General features: G+C 42.1%; 2 protein-coding genes across 6 annotated transcripts in view; both read right to left on the bottom strand.

The window, feature by feature from the left end:
• Positions 1–317: 317 nt before the first annotated feature.
• LOC133475798 (protein-lysine 6-oxidase) lies at positions 318–14395 on the bottom strand. 4 transcript variants are annotated; one of them, XM_061769224.1, is made up of 7 exons: positions 9409–14395; positions 8672–8780; positions 6722–6853; positions 5036–5192; positions 4837–4932; positions 4135–4250; positions 318–454 (listed from the first exon to the last, which is right to left on the bottom strand). In XM_061769224.1, exons 1-7 carry the CDS (start codon positions 9920–9922, stop codon positions 448–450), a joined length of 1131 nt encoding a protein of 376 aa, XP_061625208.1. In that variant the 5' UTR covers positions 9923–14395; the 3' UTR covers positions 318–447. The 4 variants fall into 4 exon arrangements, with proteins under 4 accessions (XP_061625208.1, XP_061625209.1, XP_061625211.1 ...); XM_061769225.1 differs by having other exon boundaries at positions 4127–4250; XM_061769227.1 differs by having other exon boundaries at positions 9423–9504.
• A 147-nt stretch (positions 14396–14542) lies between these two features.
• Positions 14543–19658, bottom strand: part of ddr2l (discoidin domain receptor family, member 2, like) — a 35458-nt gene continuing 30342 nt past the window's right edge. For both annotated transcript variants that reach the window (XM_061769047.1, XM_061769048.1), the window contains 2 exons: positions 18971–19120; positions 14543–16655 (listed from right to left, as the gene is read on the bottom strand). In XM_061769047.1, the coding sequence (XP_061625031.1) occupies positions 16521–16655; positions 18971–19120 (285 nt within the window). In that variant the 3' untranslated portion in view covers positions 14543–16520. The remainder of the gene's footprint in view (positions 16656–18970; positions 19121–19658) is intronic.

Raw genomic sequence — 19658 nt, forward strand, 5'->3', positions numbered from 1 at the left:
GGTAGTTTTTGACGTGAATGATGTGATATTTAATGTATGTTTGATACGCCATGATACATTCCCTCATGTAAATTTATGTGATTATAATTACACTTTTAGGTTCATGTAAGTATAATTATGCAAGTTTATGAAACTATAATTAGACTGCATAATGACAGCCTGTATTGCAAACATGCTTTCTTAGCTCCTTTCACACAAACACGCACAAGCAGCGCCCCCGAGTGGCCAACAAGGAAAACAACACTGCCACGAAGAGCAAAACAGATAATATTGCAATATTGACAGTTACGTGACGTCATCACAACCAAGGACAAGAGTAGAGGTGTCAAGTTTATTTGAATGATGGCATTTAAAATTCAAGTTAAATACAGTAGATGTTGTTTTTTCAAATTAAATCATCAAGTCATCTTAAAAGTGATCAAAAAGTTTCATAATCCATGTTGAAGGTCAGCTCCTGAAAGGCAAAAATGTCAATTTCTATTTAGACTTTGATGATAATATAACCCATTTTCATAGGTCTAGACTACACTGGATTTAACTGGTCTAGACAAGATTAGTACTAAAGTTAAACTGAACTAGACTGAATTACAGTACACTAGATTAAACTGGCCGGCACGGTGAGCGACTGGTTAGCACATCTGCCTCACAGTTCTGAGGACCGGGGTTCAAATCCCGGCCCCGCCTGTGTGGAGTTTGCATGTTCTCCCCGTGCCTGCGTGGGTTTTCTCCGGGCACTCCGGTTTCCTCCCACATCCCAAAAACACGCATGAATTGGAGACTCTAAATTGCCCGTAGGTGTGAACGTGAGTGTGAATGTTTGTTTGTTTGTATGTGCCCTGCAATTGGCTGGTAACCAGTTCAGGGTGTACCCCGCCTCCTGCTTGATGATAGCTGGGATTGGCTCCAGCAGCCCGCGATCCTAGTGAGGATAAACCGTAAAGGAAATGGATAGATAGATTAAACTATACTGAACCAGATAAAATGGGCCGGAAAAGATTAAACTGGTCTAAACTAGATTTAACTAGAATACGCCCAACTGAACTGAAATGCGCTAGATTAAACAAGACTGCACTAGATTAATTTGGTCTAAACAATATTAAACTGCACTGGACAACACTATTTTAAATCGGTTTTGACTTGATCCAACTAGACTACCCTACAGACAAAATTAAATTCGACTACACTAGATTAAAGAAGGCGGCACGGTGGCCGACTGGTTAGAGCGTCAGCCTCACAGTTCTGAGGTGCGGGGTTCAATCCCCGTCCCCGCCTGTGTGGAGTTTGCATGTTCTCCCCGTGCCTGCGTGGGTTTTCTCCGGGCACTCCGGTTTCCTCCCACATCCCAAAAACATGCATTAATTGGAGACTCTAAATTGCCCGTAGGCATGACTGTGAGTGTGAATGGTTGTTTGTTTCTATGTGCCCTGCGATTGGCTGGCAACCAGTTCAGGATGTACCCCGCCTCCTGCGCGATGACAGCTGGGATAGGCTCCAGCACGCCCGCGACCCTACCGAGGAGAAGCGGCTCAGAAAATGGATGGATGGATAGATTAAAGAAGGACTAGACGAGATTAAACAGGTCTTGACTACAGTGGGTACGGAAAGTATTCAGACCCCTTAAATTTTTCACTTTTTTTTTATATTCCAGCCATCCATCCATCCATCTTCTACCGCTTATCCGAGGTCGGGTCGCGGGGGCAGTAGCTTTAGCAGGGACGCCCAGACTTCCCTTTCCCCAGCCACTTCATCCATCTCTTCCGGGGGAATCCCGAGGCGTTCCCAGGCCAGCCGAGAGACGTAGTCTCTCCAGCGTGTCCTGGGTCGTCCCCGGGGTCTCCTCCCGGTGGGACGTGCCCGGAACACCTCACCGGGGAGGCGTCCGAATCAGATGCCCCAGCCACCTCATCTGGCTCCTCTCGATGTGAAGGAGCAACGGCTCTACTCTGAGATCCTCCCGGATAACTGAGCTTCTCACCCTATCTCTAAGGGAGAGCCCGGACACCCTGCGGAGGAAACTTGTTTCGGCCGCTTGTATCCGGCATCTCGTTCTTTCGGTCACGACCCACAGCTCGTGACCATAGGTGAGGGTAGGGACGTAGATCGACCGGTAAATCGAGAGCTTCGCCTTTCGGTTTAGCTCCTTCTTTACCACAACGGATCGATACAAAGTCCGCATCACTGCAGAGGCTGCGCCTGTCGATCTCCCGTTCCATTCTTCCCTCACTCGTGAACAAGACCCCAAGATACTTGAACTCCTCCACTTGGGGCAGGATCTCATCCCCGAGCTGGAGAAGGCACGCCACCCTTTTCCGACTGAGGACCATGGTCTCAGATTATTCCAGCCATTTGCTAAAATCATTTAAGTTAATTTTTCCACATTAATGTACACACGGCACACCACAGTGACAGAAAAAAACTGAATTGTTGAAATTTTTGCAGATTTATTAAAAAAATAAAAACTGAAATATCACACAGCCGTAAGTATTCAGACCCTTTGCTCAGTATTTAGTAGAAGCACCCTTTTGCGCTAATACAACCATGAGTCTTTTGGGGAATGAGGCAACAAGTTCTTCACACCTGGATTTGGGGATCCTCTGCCATTCCTCCTTGCAGATCCTCTCCAGTACTGTCAGGTTGGATGGTGAACATTCGTGGGCAGCCATTTTCAGGTATCTCCAGAGATGCTCAATTGGGTTGAAGTCAGGGCTCTGGCTGGGCCATTCAAAAACAGTCATGGAATATGTTCTGAAGCCACTCCACGTTATTTTAGCTGTGTGTCATGGTCTTTTTTGAAGGTGAACCTTCAGCCCAGTCTAAGGTTCTGAGCATTCTGGGGAAGGTTTTTGTCCAGGATATCCCTGTACTTGGCCGCATTCATCGTTTTCTTTTATTGCAACCAGTCGTCCTGTCCCTGCAGCTGAAAAACAAACCCACAGCAGGATGCTGCCACCACCTAGCTTCACTGTTGGGACTGTATTGGACAGGTGATGAGCAGTGCCTGGTTTTCTCCACGCATGCCACTTAGAATTAAGGCCAACAATTTTTATCTTGGTCTCAATAGACCAGAGAATCTTATTTCTCACCATCTTGGAGTTCTTCGGGTGTTTTGTAGCAAACTCCATGCAGGCTTTCATGTGTCTTGCACTGAGGAGAGGGTTCCGTCGGGCCACTCTGCCATAAAGCCCCGACTGGTGGAGGGCTGCAGGGATGGTTGACTTTCTAGAACTTTCTCCCATCTCCCAACTGCATCTCTGGAGATCAGCCACAGTGATCTTTGGGTTCTTCTTTACCTCTCTCACCAAGGCTCTTCTCCCCCAGTTGCTCAGCTAGGCTGGATGGCCAGCTCTACGTAGGGTTCAGGTCGTCCCAAACGTCTTCCATTTAAGGATTATGGAGGCCACTCTGTTCTTAGGAACCTTAAGTGCAGCAGAAATGTTTTTGTAACCTTGGCCAGATCTGTGCCTTACCACAATTCTGTCTCTGAGCTCTTCAGGCAGTTCCTTTGACCTCATGATTCTCATTTGCTCTGACATGCACTGTGAGCTGTAAGGTCTTATATCGACAGGTGTGTGGCTTTCCTAATCAAGTCCAATCAGTATAATCAAACAAAGCTGGATTCCAATGAAGGTGTAGAACCATCTCAAGGATGATCAGAAGAAATGGACGGCACCCGAGTTAAATATAGGAGTGTCACAGCAAAGGGTCTGAATACTTACGGCCGTGTGATATTTCAGTTTTCTTTTTTAATAAATCAGCAAAAAAATCAACAATTCTGTTTTTTTCTGTCAATATGGGGTGCTGTGTGTACATTAATGAGGAAAAATGTGCTTAAATTATTTTAATAAACGGCTGCAATATGAAAAAGAGCGAAAAATTGAAGGGGGCCTGAAAACTTTCCATACCCGCTGTAGATTAAACTAGACCACCCCACACTGAACTGAACTGGACTAAATAAAAATGATCTACACTAGATTAGATTTGATTACGATAAATTAAGGTGGACTAGATTGCACTAAACTAGGCTAAACTACACTATACTTGATTAACCTAGAATAAACTATAGTAGATTTAACTGGACTACAATACATCAAAATAGACAAGAATGAGCTGGATTAAGTGTTGTTACTTATTTACGCTGTGGTCTCGCATGCCGACATGTGGACAGCGTTTCCCGTGTAGTGGACGTCACAGTGGACCACATTGTTGGCAAAATTAGATTCCTGAACTTTCTTCTTGGGATTGACGGTCACCTGACAACGAAACAAAAAGAAAACATCAACACTAACTCAGCCACCGTTACATGAGATGAAACTTGATTAGACTCGTGAAGACTGGATAACACTAGATTAAATTTGTCTAGTTATTAGTGGTCTACTCTATTAAACTAGACTACACTAGATTAACCTGGATTAGACTTGATTAAACTGGACTAGGTTAAAGTAGACAAGACAGAACTACATTACAGTGGTGCACTAGACTAGTTTGAATTGAACTAGACTGCACTCGATTAAATGTGTTTTGTTGTCTTTTTTTTCCCACTCCTTGCCAGAACATCTCGTTACTACCATGCCCCACCCTGTTGAGAGCTCAGTCGCTGCCACGCTGGGTCCTCATTTATTTTGTTACTTTTGTGTCAGGGTCCACTTTTGGGTCCAACTCCTGCTTTAAATGTCACATATTTAACTAGATTAAACAGGTCAGGACTAGATTAAATTGGACTACTTGGCAAGATTACACTTGATCAGACCAGATTAAATTGGTCTAAACTAGATTCAATTTGACAAAACTAGATTCAAGTGTATTTGTTATTCCACTGGGAGGAGGAGAACTGGTGACCTTGAGTACGTATTTCCCCGGAGCCACGTCGGTGATGTCGATCCACTGACAGTCGATGTCGGCATTGTATGTGTCGTAACAGCCTGGACTCAAACCCTGAACAAACGCACACACACACACACACAAACACATATGCTAATGGTATGTCGGACTCCACAGTGAAAAAGGAAGACGTAACGAGTTAAAATGGTGTGTTGACCTGCGTGTGTGAGGTGCAGGCGTATCTCCGGTAGTAACCGGCCTCACAGGAAGTGTCCTCCAGACAGAAGCTGGCTTTGTGTCCTTCCGCCACTGCTTTGTTGGTCTCTCCGTCCACCAGCTCGTACAGACTGAAATCATCCATGCTGTGAAAGTGACTGAGGCACCGCACGGCCAATCACAACGCATAGAGGACATAAATCAGACACATGTTGATTTGATGACACAGCAAATGTTAAAAGTCAAGAGCTTTATATCACTGTGTATACACATCATTAAACACTACAACTGCACTGCAGTAGATGAAATGAGACTACACTGGACTAGATTAAACTACTTTATACTGTATTCTATTTACACTAGATTTGACTGAACTCGAGTGGATTACATTAGAATGGACTAGACAAGAATACACTCTTCAACACTGGATTAAAATGGATTTTACTGGACTGGGTTAACATGGATTTGACTAATTTGTACTACAATAGATTAAACAGGAACAAACAATATTAAACTAAACTAGACAAGAATAAACTGGAATAGACTAGATAAAAGTGTTCAAGACTAGGCTAGATTAGATTTAAATTGGACTAGTCAATTTTGTTTAACTCTATTACACTAGATTAAACTGATTTAACAAGACCACTACACTAGTTTACCTAACTGTACTACAAATTAACCTGAATGCATACGCTTTGGCGTTGACAAAAAAAGTCACCTCATGAAAATCGGTTGAGAAATGAGCAAGTAACGACTAAATTCAATGTCCATGCGTTGCATTTTATGGGAACGTCGCCCCTGCCAGTATGGCTGCCACGTAGGCACGTCGGTTAGCCGGGCTGCTACAGCACACTGGCCTATCTAGCGTTCATCTATTTGGACAGCTAATTTGACGTGATTACGCCGACATGAACCGTTCTTTGTCTTAATTAACGAGACACTACAATTCAATAAATACCACATACTGTATGTGTACATTTTGACGAAAATAAAATGATTCTGGACCTCTTTTACCACGTCAATCACACACGCGATGAGATTTGTGATTGGATAATCGAGGATGTGGAGGCGGAACTTCCGATTAGAACAGTTTTCCGCTTTACGTCGTGGAGCAGACAACAAGTTTAAGTTTACATCAAAGCGTTATAAATGGAGTCAACAATTGTCTTGCAGCACGAGTAGAAGCACAACAAAAATCCTCCCGTTCGTCCATACCGAGACCGTTCGTAAAAACCCAAATTATTCGTAAACTGGGTCGTTCGTAACACGAGGTTCCACTCTATAAAGTTTACATTGTTAAGTGAAATAGTCCTTTTGAATTCAAATTGACAGCAGACTGCACAGTCCATTCCACACGGGAGAGAATGATGACGGAAAACAGAAGCAGTTGGCATATTTGGCTCACTGCAGGTGGATAATTTAAATTTTAAATGCAACACTATAGTTTCTTATAGATGCAGGTAAAAACAAAAAAAAACTATTTATGCAGTGTTAGCCTCACTTTATATATCAAAAGAATTTTGTGGCTCCCAGTGTTTTTGTTTCTTTTTTTCTTCCTCCTGTGGAAGACTGTCCAAACGGCTCTTTCAGTATTTAAGGTTGCCGACCCCTGTTATAATGGATTTTCAATACTGTTGTTGCCAAAGTAGAAGTACTAGCGCCCCCTCGTAGTTTTGTGTCATCTTACTTATGACAGCTGTGCCACTCCCATGAGTATGGGGCTTTGTTGGGCAGGAAGTCTGCGGTTCCCTGGTTCTTCACGCGCTGAGGGAACCTCAGCAGAACCCTCGTGTCGTAATCGCCAGCAGACCTCGCGGAACTCAATAACAAGAACAACAACGCTTTCGTCAAAACGGATTGCAGTTAGCTTGGAATTCAACACTGAAGCTACAAGATCATTTGTAGCATGGAGAAGGTATCTCCACGCGGTTGTATGGGAACGTCATTACTGGGGATTGGACTCATGTAAACTGGACTGGACTGGACTAGAATAGTCTGGATTAAAACTGGACTAATTGAGGACGAAAGTGGATTGAGACTGTATTAAAGTGGACTAGACTAGATGAGATGAAACAGTTATAAATTTAAGTGGACTAAACTACTATATATTGGTCTAGAATACATTTGACTTCATTACACTCGATTAAAATGATCGAGACTACATTAAACTGATCAAGACTAGATTAAACAAGACTACTTGGTGAAAATAAATTTGATCAAACCAGATTAAAGTGGTCTAAACTAGATTAAATATGACAAAACTAGATTAAAGTGTATTTGTTAGTTTGTTGTCAGTGTAAATTGGACTGAATTACATTTGGACTGGATTGAGGTAGATTAAAAATAGATTTAGGATCAAAGTTGATTAAAGTAGATTCAGATTGGATTCAAGCAAATCAAAGGAAATGAAAGTAGTTTAAACCTGGATTGAACTGGATTTTTTTTAAAAGTAGATTTCGATTGAAATACAGTGGATTAAAGAAGATTCAGTCTGGATTGAATTCTTGATTCAAATTGAATTAGATTGGATTAAATTGGGTTTAGTCAGGATTAAAGTGGATTAAAATGCATTTAGACTGTGTATGTATTTAGAGTGGTTTAAAGTGTATATGTGACATTAAATTCCTTTAGATTGGATTAAAGTGTATTAAATCAGACTAAAGTAGATTTGGACTGGGTTGAGGTGTAGTAAAGTACATTTAGACTGGATTAAAGGGAATCCAAGTGAATTAAATTAGATTTTAGAATGGATTTAACCAGATTTAGACTGGAATAAAGTGAATTAAAGTAGATTTAAATTGTATTATAGTACATGTGGACTAGATTAAAGTGGATTCAGACTTGTATATAGTGGCTTTATACCAGAATAAATTGATTTAGACTGTTAAAATGTATTTTTAGTATATTTATAGCCGATTAAATTAATTTAGATTGGAATAAAGTAGAATTTGCGGCACGGTGGCCGACTGGTTAGAGCGTCAGCCTCACAGTTCTGAGGACCCGGGTTCAATCCCCGGCCCCGCCTGTGTGGAGTTTGCATGTTCTCCCCGTGCCTGCGTGGGTTTTCTCTGGGCACTCCGGTTTCCTCCCACATCCCAAAAACATGCATTAATTGGAGACTCTAAATTGCCCGTAGGCATGACTGTGAGTGCGAATGGTTGTTTGTTTCTATGGTCCCTGTGATTGGCTGGCAACCAGTTCAGGGTGTACCCCGCCTCCTGCCCGATGACAGCTGGGATAGGCTCCAGCACGCCCGCGACCCTAGTGAGGAGAAGCGTCTCAGAAAATAGATGGATGGATGAAGTAGAATTTAACTGAATAAAATGTATTTACACTTGATTAAGTGCATTAAAACAGATTTAAACCAGATTAACCATAATGGAGTTGATTCAAACAGGATTTAAATGGATTCAAACTGGACTAAACATATTTAGTCTGGATTTGACTGGATTTAACCATATTTAAACTGCATTGAAGTACATTTACATTTAAAGTACAGGAACGGAAGGGATTAGACTGTACTAAAGTGGATTCAGACAGGATTAAACAGATGTGACTGGATTAAAGTACATTTGACTGGATTTAACCAAATTTAGACTGGATTAAAGTGTTTTGTGTCATGGGTAGTGCATCTCACGAAGCTAGGCAGTTCTCCTCTGCCGCACAGCGTAGGTTGTACATGGGAATTCTGTGGATGTACGAGCTCACTTGGATGTTGTAGGCGTCAGGAACCAGATCGGGAAGACCTGTAAACGGCGACATCATCATTACGCAATGACACACACACAACCAACACAATAGTTTGTTCACAATTTTATAACTTCATCATTTGTGGTTTGTTTGAATCCTGACCCACTTAAGAGTCCTTTGCACCAAGCACTTTACTTTGGTCAGTTCCATTCAACTTTGTTCATTTTGGTCCACTTCAGAGAAGTTTGATTCATTTGATTCACTTTGTTTCAGTACAGTGTGTTCAATTCAGTTTGGTTCAGCTCAGTTTAGTTTGGTACAGTACAGCTAAGGTCATTTAGGCACAATACAGAGCACTTTCCTGAAATGAACCAACCTGGACTGAAATGAAGCAAACTGAATTGGACCTAACTGAACTGTACTGCTTGGGGGAAACAAGACGTTCATGCAGACGACATTTCAACATTACTTAAACTCGAGTGTTAACAGTCACTAACGGGCGTATTTGCATTCTATGAAATGCTGGGATTAATACAGTATACTGTACATAGATATTATTATGCAGATGCAGATCGCATACAAGTTGTAGTCTGCCCCCTAGTGGACTGGAGGTCCCTCTCCAGCAAGGATAGTCATTGTCTGCAACTTTTCTAGCCATAATTATGTTTAAAAGACATTTCTCACCGTTCTGGTGGTACCTTGTTCCATAGCCGTGCCAGTGTCGGGTCCATGCCCTGGGTCTGTAGTAGGAGTTGTAGTAATTGTAGTATCGGTAGTAGTCGGATGCCTTGTACGGGTTGTATGGGTCGTCTCCGACCATACGGTCCTCTGCAGAATCGGATCTTAGGTCTGATCTTGAATCTGCTCTTGGTGGCAGTCGCTGACGCGCAACAGCTCGTAAATGTGCGCCGCCACTAGCCGCGGGGACTCGTGGGGGGGCTCGGATTGCGGCTGAGGTCCCGTTACCTCCGCCAAGCAGCAGTACGCTACCGGAGGAGCTTCTGCTGTGGGCGAGAGGCTGGTAGCGGGACCCCGGACTCAGGATGCTGAAGACCTGCCCGTTGTGGCGCCAGGTCAATCCCCGTGTCATCCCCCCGACCACCCCCTGTGCTGCATGCTGCTTCTGCTGAGGGCTGCTTCCACTTCCTGTCAGTAAACAGCAGAAGAACACAAAGAAGCCTACAGGGACGTACTTCATCTTCTGCTACTTCTTTTTCTTGTGCTTGGGTATGCAGCTCGCATGAGGTCTGAGGAGCATGTATGTGTGTGTGCGTGTGTAGGGGAGGAGTTACCTCAACTTCTAAGAAACAAGAAGAGAAGAAAGCTCACACTAACTTTATATAAATACAATATGTTAACTATGTAACAGAGGTGGTAGTAATTCATATATGTGCAAGTCATAAGTCTTTAAAGTCTCCCAAGGGCCCTTATTCCATTCCGTGGCCATTCAGCGTAATTGCCACTTCCTTCTTCCTAATAACCTTCCCAGTTCTACCGCTACAGCATGCAGTTAGCCATCACGCTATGCCTACAACCTGAAAAAATACATCTTCCCTGACGTGCAATGTCTTTTATGTTATTTGGATGACAGTGTATCTGCCATGATGTGACGTCATGGGAGGCGTGTGGCGAGGCAGCGAGCGGCAAAGCGGATGGTTGGCTATAGTAGCCGCCGCCGGTCCGGCGCAACGGCGTTAGGGCTGTCATCCTCACAGTTGCCGATCACAACGTCTTGGAGTGAGGAGGAGGATGAAAAAAAAATGCAATACCCAGGCCGGACCGCAGAGCATCGCACTGCTGTGGCCGCGTGTGGTGCCCCCTTCAGCCTGCTGCACGGCCCGCTGAATTTTAACGGAGGCTAAATGTTCCCCCTGCCACAGAGTGCACCTCTGTGGCCCATGAGAACATGTGCAATGTCCATTGCTGGGAATTCTCCTCTCCCAGCTTAGGAACCATCAGAGAAGGAACATATTTGATTGACAGCTGAAAGTTCCACGGGGCGGGGTTTTCAGAGCATTCAGCACACCACACCACAGCATCTGGAAGCTGAAAGAACGTCTCAATTCTTGATCTTTTTGAAGCTTGATTTCACATACATTGTGATTTTATTCATTCAAATTTGTCAGGCTTGTTAATAACACTCTTTGCTGTGGTGCGTGAAATTTACAAGACATTTTTAAGTCAGTTTTGTGGGCCTTTAAAGAGTCGTTAAGTCTTTAAGTGTCAGCGGCTTTGATGAAGAACTCAACTAATGGGTTTTTCGATGTAACCCATCTTTTTGTCACTATTGTAATCATGATTGGTGTCCGTTTGTTTTTTGTGAGTTTTTTTTTAACAAGGTTCATAATCAAATTACTTTGCAATAAACTTGTCACAAAATGAAATAAACAGAACACTAACTTAAGGTACAACAAAATGATGCACAACACGTATATAAACATCTATACAACTATTATTACACTATGACAAAACACAAACTACAGTTACCATTAACAATAAAATGCGTAATTAACTATAACTATTTACAAATGGGATCCTATTTACATCCTGGAATGCCTGGCGCCAACTTTCCCAATGCTACAGCAGGAGTTAAAGCTGCACTTAGAAGCATGCCTCGCGGGTCAGCGTAATTTTGTAAAATAGGGTAAATTACATTTTTATTGTTAAATTAGTCATTGTTCCCGTGTAGTTTTAGTTGTAGTTGTATGTTTTACATACAGTACTTTTTATGTGTCGTGCTGTTATTTATCGTGAGCGAGGTTAGCATTCTGTTCAGTGACCACTTTCCTTTACAGAGTTGGTTGGGGATAAAAACAAATATACATGGGATTTGTCCAGATAATTTCAGAAAATAGAAGTGTTCTACAATTTAACACCAGCTCCGGGATTCACAATCAATCTGAACAACATGTCCATGCACTGTAATGGTGATGCAACATGCCAGGAACCGCCATTGATGGTAACTGAAGCTGGAATTAAACTAAAGAGTGAAGCAGCAGGAGTGGGTGCAGTAAAATAAAGAGGGGAAAGGAGGGTTTTAATCCAAACTTTCCACACACTGGGCAGATAATTATCTGTTCATCCTGGTGTGTGAAGAATTCCAGGGGTGACTTCACAATGACGATGATGATGAAGCGTTGTTGTAGTGATGTGCATGTACAAGGAGAAGTGATTGACATGCCACAAGAAGAAAAATGGAAGGAGGTGAAACTGACTGATGAAAGCTGATCCTCAGGTAAGTCGGCAATTAACATTCTTTGGCTCCTTTTTTAATGGGGGGGGGGGGGGGCACCCGGCGGCCCCCCCTCATACCTCCTGCTAGGAGCTCAGGATGCTTTAAAAGTAAAGATGAAATTGAAGCACTTTCCTCCACCCTCTGGCATGCTGTAAAACACACATGCATACACACGCACACTGCAACCCACTTGCTAGACACACATGCATGCACAAACGTTATACCATATGTACACGCACACATGTACACACACATACATAAACACACACATATGGATGTACATACATGCAAGCGCACACGCATTGCACACACTCACACGCATCTCTCCAAATTTCTGTTATGCCATCTATAGCATTTCACCTCATATGACAGCATTAATGTATAGACTTTCGTTAGCCGAAATATGGCTTGGTTGAACATTTCGGTATTTAAATGTTCTATGCTTTTTTAAGGTTTATAAAAATGGTAACATCTATGCCAATTTATGTTAACCTATCTATGGCATTTCACATTATATAATTGTATACACCTAGCAGAGGCTCGTTATATGGTTTGGTTGAACATTTTGGTGTTTGAGTATGCAATGTTTAATCAATCCTATTTTGTTTAATGTATCAGTTTCAGAGTAAACCTCATGTGGGAGTGACAAACAGCTTGAAGCAAGCACACTGTGCCTCTTATTTGGAAAAATGGACAAGAAATGGGCTTTTATTTTCATTTTGTCAAAGTCAGAGGTGGGTAGCAACGTGTTACATTTACTCCGTTATATTTATTCAAGTAACATTTTCCATAAACTTTACTGGTCAGAGTACTTTAATTGCACCATACTTTTTACTTTTATTTGAGTATTTATGTGAAGAAAGATTGATACTTGTACTCAGTTACAATAATAGACATGCCGTTCGCTACTTTTATTTATTCAATTGTGCGTGTGTGCGTCTATTTTTAGACTCCATCTGCGACTTCCGCATAGGGTGCCCGTTGCGCCAATCAAACGGGATCATTAATGTCATTTGACTCCAATTCACCAATCAGACGACACAAGACAGTCACACGACCGCGTACGTAGCCTTCGCAAGCCAATCGAAGTGACTCATTTTTCACCAATCAGATGACACAAGGCAGTCACACGACCACGCACATCGCCTTCGCAAGCCAATCAAAATGACTCATTTTGGGGGGGAAAAAACAGCCACACGACTGTGTTTATTTTACAGACTTCAAAAAACAACAGCTTTATCATGTAGCCCTTAAATTGTGACTGCCGAACCTTGGATATTTCAGCCCACTTCTAACTTGAGAAAACACCTTGTGGTAAGTTGCAGATGTTTCTATTGTTGTTTAGACAATGGGTATGGCAACATTAGCCCTATCTGATGATGTCGCACACCTTAAAATATGTCTTTTAATAAGTTGTGTTTAAAGCATGTTGGAGGGTAAAACTAATTCCAAAAAGATTTTTATATAATTTCTCTTTATAATCAAGTCGGTCAGGAAGGTATCCCCGCGATAAACGCTGTATACAAGAGATGCTTTACAATCCAGTAAAAGATTGTCATGATAATCATAAAGCATACTGATGGCGTTTAACATTTTACAGTTCACGTGGTGCGTTTGTGATGTTAGCATTAGCCACTAGCAGCACACGCTCTTAAAGTTGCTAAATTTAATGAGCATCTGGTGAACATGAAAGGTTCAGTAGCTCGAACAATAAGAAGCAGATGTGCAGGGCCGCAATGAGGGGGCCCGTGGGGCGAGACAATGTTTTTGCCGCCAGTTTGACACGGTTTGACAATGAGGGAAGCAGGACAGCAAGTGCAGCCCAACCTAAGCACATTCACGGTGTCCACCATAGGCTGAAGATTCAGATGTGAACAGGTAATTGCTTTTTTTCATTAGGTACGTTTACAGTATGACACTAGACAGTGCTGTACACAAAAAGGTGTTTCAGTACATCCATTTTCTATTATACTTGTAGGCCTCGTACTTTTTTTTTAATATAGTCTAGCTTTTTACTACGTGTGCTAAACAGGATTTCTTTTTTTTCCCAAACTGCATTTCTATTCTGAACAATAAAGATGATTTCTACTGCCTTAAGATCTCTGATCAGTGTGTTTCCCTTTTTCCATCTTGTGTGTAATGACTGTTCCATGGTGTTTTTCCTTTTTGATTGACTCGGGGTCTGTTTTGAGGCAATTGTTTTGCAGGAAGTCAGGGGTCTTGTGAATATTGTTTGAATTTTTGGATTTGTGTGTAAGATATTGAGAAATGTGTTTCAGCAATTGTGAAAAACTGTAAATCTCATCTCATCATAATTTCCTCATAAGGTTCCACATCTCATACCTTTTCATAACAGCACATGTACGGTGGTTATCCGATGACTTTCTCATTGCCTTAAATATTGTCATCCCACAACTTCTCATTTCAACACATGACATCACCTCATCACATGTCATACTACCTTCAGGGTTGGAGAAGAACAGTCATCTTTTTTTCCAACCAGTTTAGGAGGTTGTGTCTTTTCGTGGGTCTGTGCTGAGTGATTTCAAATATGGGTGTGTAGGAAATGTGGCAAACTGCCTGTGGGTGGCGTCACTCATTTATTCAAAACCAGGATGGCATATTACAAATCTTGTGGTGATATATTAAAAATGCTCTATGTACAAAAAAATGTGTGGACCACATAACGTAACACTGCAAATAATCTAAATGATATAAACCAAAAAATGCTATGTAGGTTTTATTGACAGGCAGTTACCCATTTCTAGCATTCACTCAGCTACACGCTCACTGAACCAAAGCATTCTGAGAGATAGACTTGACTTTAGTGGTTTCCTTGCTTCTTGAAATTTAGCATGGAGCATTTAGCATATCATATAGCATTTAGCATAGCATTCAGTCTATCTCTCATGAACCAGCGGCATCCCAAAACTATGGTTGAAACACACAAAAATAAGACAAAAGCATTAACAGCAAAACGTTCTAACAAAAAAAAAAAGCTAACAGAAATGTGGTATTTTTTTCCACGTCAGGATGATTATGTTTTATGTTAAATAAATGTTTGACAAAAAAGTATGAAAACAGGTCACAAAAAGGCTGAAATATCCACTTAGTAAGTGAGCTAGCAGCTTTTTAGCCGCTAATGCTGATGCTACCAAGAATGTTTGCGTGTGTGTGTGTGTGTGTGAGTGTGTGTGTAAAAACTCCAGTAGTCGACTCTTTTAGCTTAAAGGGAACGTTTGCTATCGCTTACGACTTTTTGTTTTTGAAATATCTGGACGTGTGAATGCTAACGTCATCAAGCTGGTTGGCTAAAGGCGAACAAAAAGAACACAAAAAGTCAAACTTCGACACACAAAGGAAGCACCACGTTGAATTTGTCGTTGGAAACAATGTAGCAATTAAGCTAACTACTAGCCTGCGCTACCGTGTGCACTAGGAAATTGAGTCCAAAGAATTTATCATTGCTAACACACTAGCTGTTAAGCTAGCCACTACCCTGAGCTAGCACCTGCGCTAAACAATGGAGTCAAAGTAACAATGGGTTAGCATCACATTGAATTTTACGCAGAAAACAAGCTAGACACTAGCCTGAGCCAGGGTGTGACATCGGAAATTAAGTTGAAAGGACAACCGGTAAGCGTCACGATGAATTTGTCAGTGCTAACAAGCTAGCAATGAAGCTAGCCAGTAGCCTGCAATTGAATGTACGCTAGAAAATTTAGTCAAAAGAATTTGCGTTGCTAGCAAGCTAGCTGTGAAGCTAGCCACTAGCCTGAGCTATTGTGTGTGCTAGTAAAATTCAGTCAAAAGAACAAAAGGATCGAGTCAAAAGAGTTAGCATCACATTGAATTTGTTGTGGCTAACGACCTAGCCACTAGCCACAGCTAGTGCTTGCGTTAGGAAATGGAGTCAAAAGAACAACAAAAGATTAGCATCATGTTGAATTTGTCTTTGCTAACCAATTGGCTGTAAGCTAGTCGCTAGTCTGAGTTTGCATGTGCATGTTTTTGCCAGCTAATGAATAACTTACGTAACATTTGCTGGATTATTGTGCATTTGTGACACAAATAGACAACATTTGTGTTTTTTGCTCATAAAGTTTAAATGATCAGATTTGTAAACATTCATAGTCACGTGTTCATTTGGCACGCTCAGAACATACAAAGTGGAATGTGTTGCTCCTAAGTGAGTGTTTGTAAAAAAATAATGACAACAACAAAGTGATACAATAAAATAAAATAAAACTTCGAACTTTGACCATCCTCTGAGCTCCAGTGTGCTTAGAACACAAACAGGAAGTACTTGTAACGGACAGTAAGCGTATACACGCGCGTGCACGCACACACCCACACACACAGTGCTTTCTTTATAAGAAGGACCACAGGAATGAGAAAAAGGTTTTTGAAGGCCAAAAAGGTGAGGGGAAAAAAAGATAAAAAGATAAAGTTTTGCTGAACAAAAATGGGAAAAGTTTGAAATGTTTCTCCCCGGACATCCATTTATCTCCTCTTAACCTGAGTCAGGTCGTGGGGGTGGTCCACCTGGTCCCAGTCCTGGTCACTGGTTGACGTGGGGCCTGAGGGCCTGGTAGAGCCCCTCAAAGGAGGGTCTGTCCGGGATGTTCCGCCTCCAGCAATGCATCATCAGCTCAAAGAGGGAGGGGGGGCAGAGCGGAGGAGCGTACAGGAACACCTATCATGAGGGGGTTTAGGTTAGTGGAACGTTTAGTCAAGACATATTTGTGTGTCACCCAAACTACCTATGGTAATCTATTCAATCATATGCGATTAATTTTGTCTGTATCAGGTGAAAAGGAGTAACAATGTATCCTATCGTATGCGATTGCTCTTGTTTGTTTATGCGGTTTGTATACATTGCAATTTAAATCCATCATGTCCAATTGTCCAACTCTTCTGGCCTTCATAATGTTAATTTGCTGATGTATTCCACCGTGTGCGATTGCTCCAATTTGTCCACGAGGTGATTTACATTGCTGATCTATTTCCCTGGCGGCACGGTGGACGATTGGTTAGAGCGTCAGCCTCACAGTTCTGAGGACCGGGGTTCAATCCCCGGCCCCACCTGTGTGGAGTTTGCATGTTCTCCCAGTGCCTGCGTGGGTTTTCTCCGGGCACTCCGGTTTCCTGCCACATCCCAAAAACATGCATTAATTGACAACTCTAAATTGCCCGTAGGTGTGAATGTGAGTGCGAATGGTTGTTTGTTTGTATGTGCCCTGCGATTGGCTGGCAACCAGTTCAGGGTGTACCCCGCCTCCTGCCCGATGATAGCTGGGATCGGCTCCAGCACGACCCTAGTGAGGAGAAGCGGTACGGAAAATGGATGGATGGATCTATTTCCCTCGTGTATGACAGCTCTTGCCTGTCTTGTGAGATAATTTATTTTTATCTATTCCATCGTGTGTGATTGCTCTAACTCTAAGTCATTTACATTAATTTTGAGGTCCACTTTGGGAGTGCGTATTATACATGGGTGCGCATTATACACGAGAAATTACGGTACATTGATCTGTACCATTGTGTACAATTATTCTTGCCTTTTTTTTTTAACATTTCTGATCTATTTCATAATGTGCGATTGCTCTCGCCGGTTGACCTATTACATCAAGTGTGATTGCTCTCAACTGTCTGTGACATACAGTGGTGTGGAAAAGTGTTTGCCCCCTTCCTGATTTTTCATTTTTTCCCACGTTTGTCACACTTAAATGTTTCCCATCATCAAACAAATTTAAATAGTAGTCAAAGACAACATAAGTAAACCAAAATGCCGTTTTTAAATGAAGGCTTTTATTATTAAGGGAGAAAAAAAATTTCTAATCTACATGGCCCTGTGTGAAAAAGTGATTGCCCCCTAACCCTAATAATTGGTTGGGCCACCCTTAGCAGCAACAACTGCAATGAAGCGTTTGCGATAACTTGCAATGTATTCATGACTCCATCAAAGGAAAGAGACTGGGCAGAGTTCCAAGACGAAAACCACTGGTGAGCAAAAAGAACATTAAGGCTCGTCTCAATTTCACCACAAGACATCTTGATGATACTCAAGACTGGGGAAAATACTCTGACGAGACCAAAGTTTAACTTTTTAGAAGGTGTGTGTCCCATTACATTTGGCATAAAAGTAACACCGCATTTGAGAAAAAGAACATCATACCAACAGTAAAACATGGTGGTGGTAGTGTGATGGTCTGGGGCTGTCTTGCTACTTCAGGACCTGGAAGACTTGCTGCGATAAATGGAACCATGAATTCTGCTGTCTACCAAAAATCCTGAAGGAGAATATCCAGCCATCTGTTTGTGACCTCAAGCTGAAACGAACTTGGGTTCTGCAGCAAGACAATGATCCAAAACACACCAGCAAGTCTACCTCAGAGTGGCTGAAGAAAAACAAAATGAAGACTTTGGAATGGCCTAGTCAAAGTCTTGACCTGAATCCTATTGAGATGCTGTGGCATGACCTTAAAAAGGCGGTTGATGCTCGAAAACCCTCCAACGTGGCTAAATTACAACAATTCTGCAATGATGAGTGGGTCAACATTTCTCCACAGCGCTGTAAGAGACTCATTGCAAGTTATCACAAACACTTGGTTGCAGTTGTTGCTGCTAAGAGTGGCCCAACCTGTTATTAGATTCACAGGGCTATGTAGGTTTGGATTTTCTTTCTCCCTTAATAATATTAAAACCCTTCATTTAAAAACTACATTTTGTGGTTGCTTGTGTTGTCTTTGACTAATATTTAAATTTGTTTGATGATGGGAAACATTTAAGTGGGCAAAAAAAATAAGAAATCAGGAAGGGGCAAACACTTTTTCACACCACTGTATTTGTACATTTCTGATCTATTGGGTGGTGTGCGATTGCTCTTGCCTGTCTGTGAGGTGTATTTGCATTGTTAATCTATTGGATGGGATGCAATCTATTGCTCTGGCCTGTGTGTGAGGTGTTTTCCAACTGTCGATCTATGGTGCAGGGTGCGAATGCTCTGACCTGTCTGCCCTGGTTCCTGAAGAACTCTCCAGTGTTGGCTATGACCTGTTGGTCAGTCAGCAGGCTGTAAGGTTGCTCTTTGCACAGCGTGAAGATCTCCCACAAGGTCACCCCGAACGCCCACACGTCGCTGGAAGTTGTGAACTTGCCCTGCGTCAAGGTCATGAGAGGGTCACGGAGGTTAGAAAGCAGTGATTCACTGTCAGTCAGTTCATTTTTTGTTTGTTTTTTCAGGTTGGGGGCGGGGGGTTCAAACTATATCACATGCTTTAAACACAATTCAACATATTAAAACACACTTTTCAAACACAATGTAAAAGCATGTGAACACGCAAAAAAATAATTACTAGCTTAAAATGTTTTGTAGTACAGTGATTGTTTGACTTACGAGCGCCCCAACGAGTTTTTTTCAAGTTCCAAAAAAGCTGGGACAGGGTCATGTTTACCACTGTGTTACATCACCTTTTCTTTTAACGTTCAATAAACGTTTGGGAACTGAGGACACTAATTGTTGAAGCTTTGTAGGTGGAATTTTTTTCCATTCTTGTAGTCAACAATGGGGCGAGGTTCACCTCTTTGTGAACCTCGCCCCATCTTTGCTTATGAATGACTGAGCAATTCAGGGAAGCTCCTGTTATACCTAATCATGGCACCCACCTGTTCCCAATTAGCCTGTTCACCTGTGGGA

The sequence above is a fragment of the Phyllopteryx taeniolatus genome, chromosome 3 (assembly GCF_024500385.1).
Source record: "Phyllopteryx taeniolatus isolate TA_2022b chromosome 3, UOR_Ptae_1.2, whole genome shotgun sequence".
NCBI classification, from domain to species: Eukaryota; Metazoa; Chordata; class Actinopteri; order Syngnathiformes; family Syngnathidae; genus Phyllopteryx; species Phyllopteryx taeniolatus.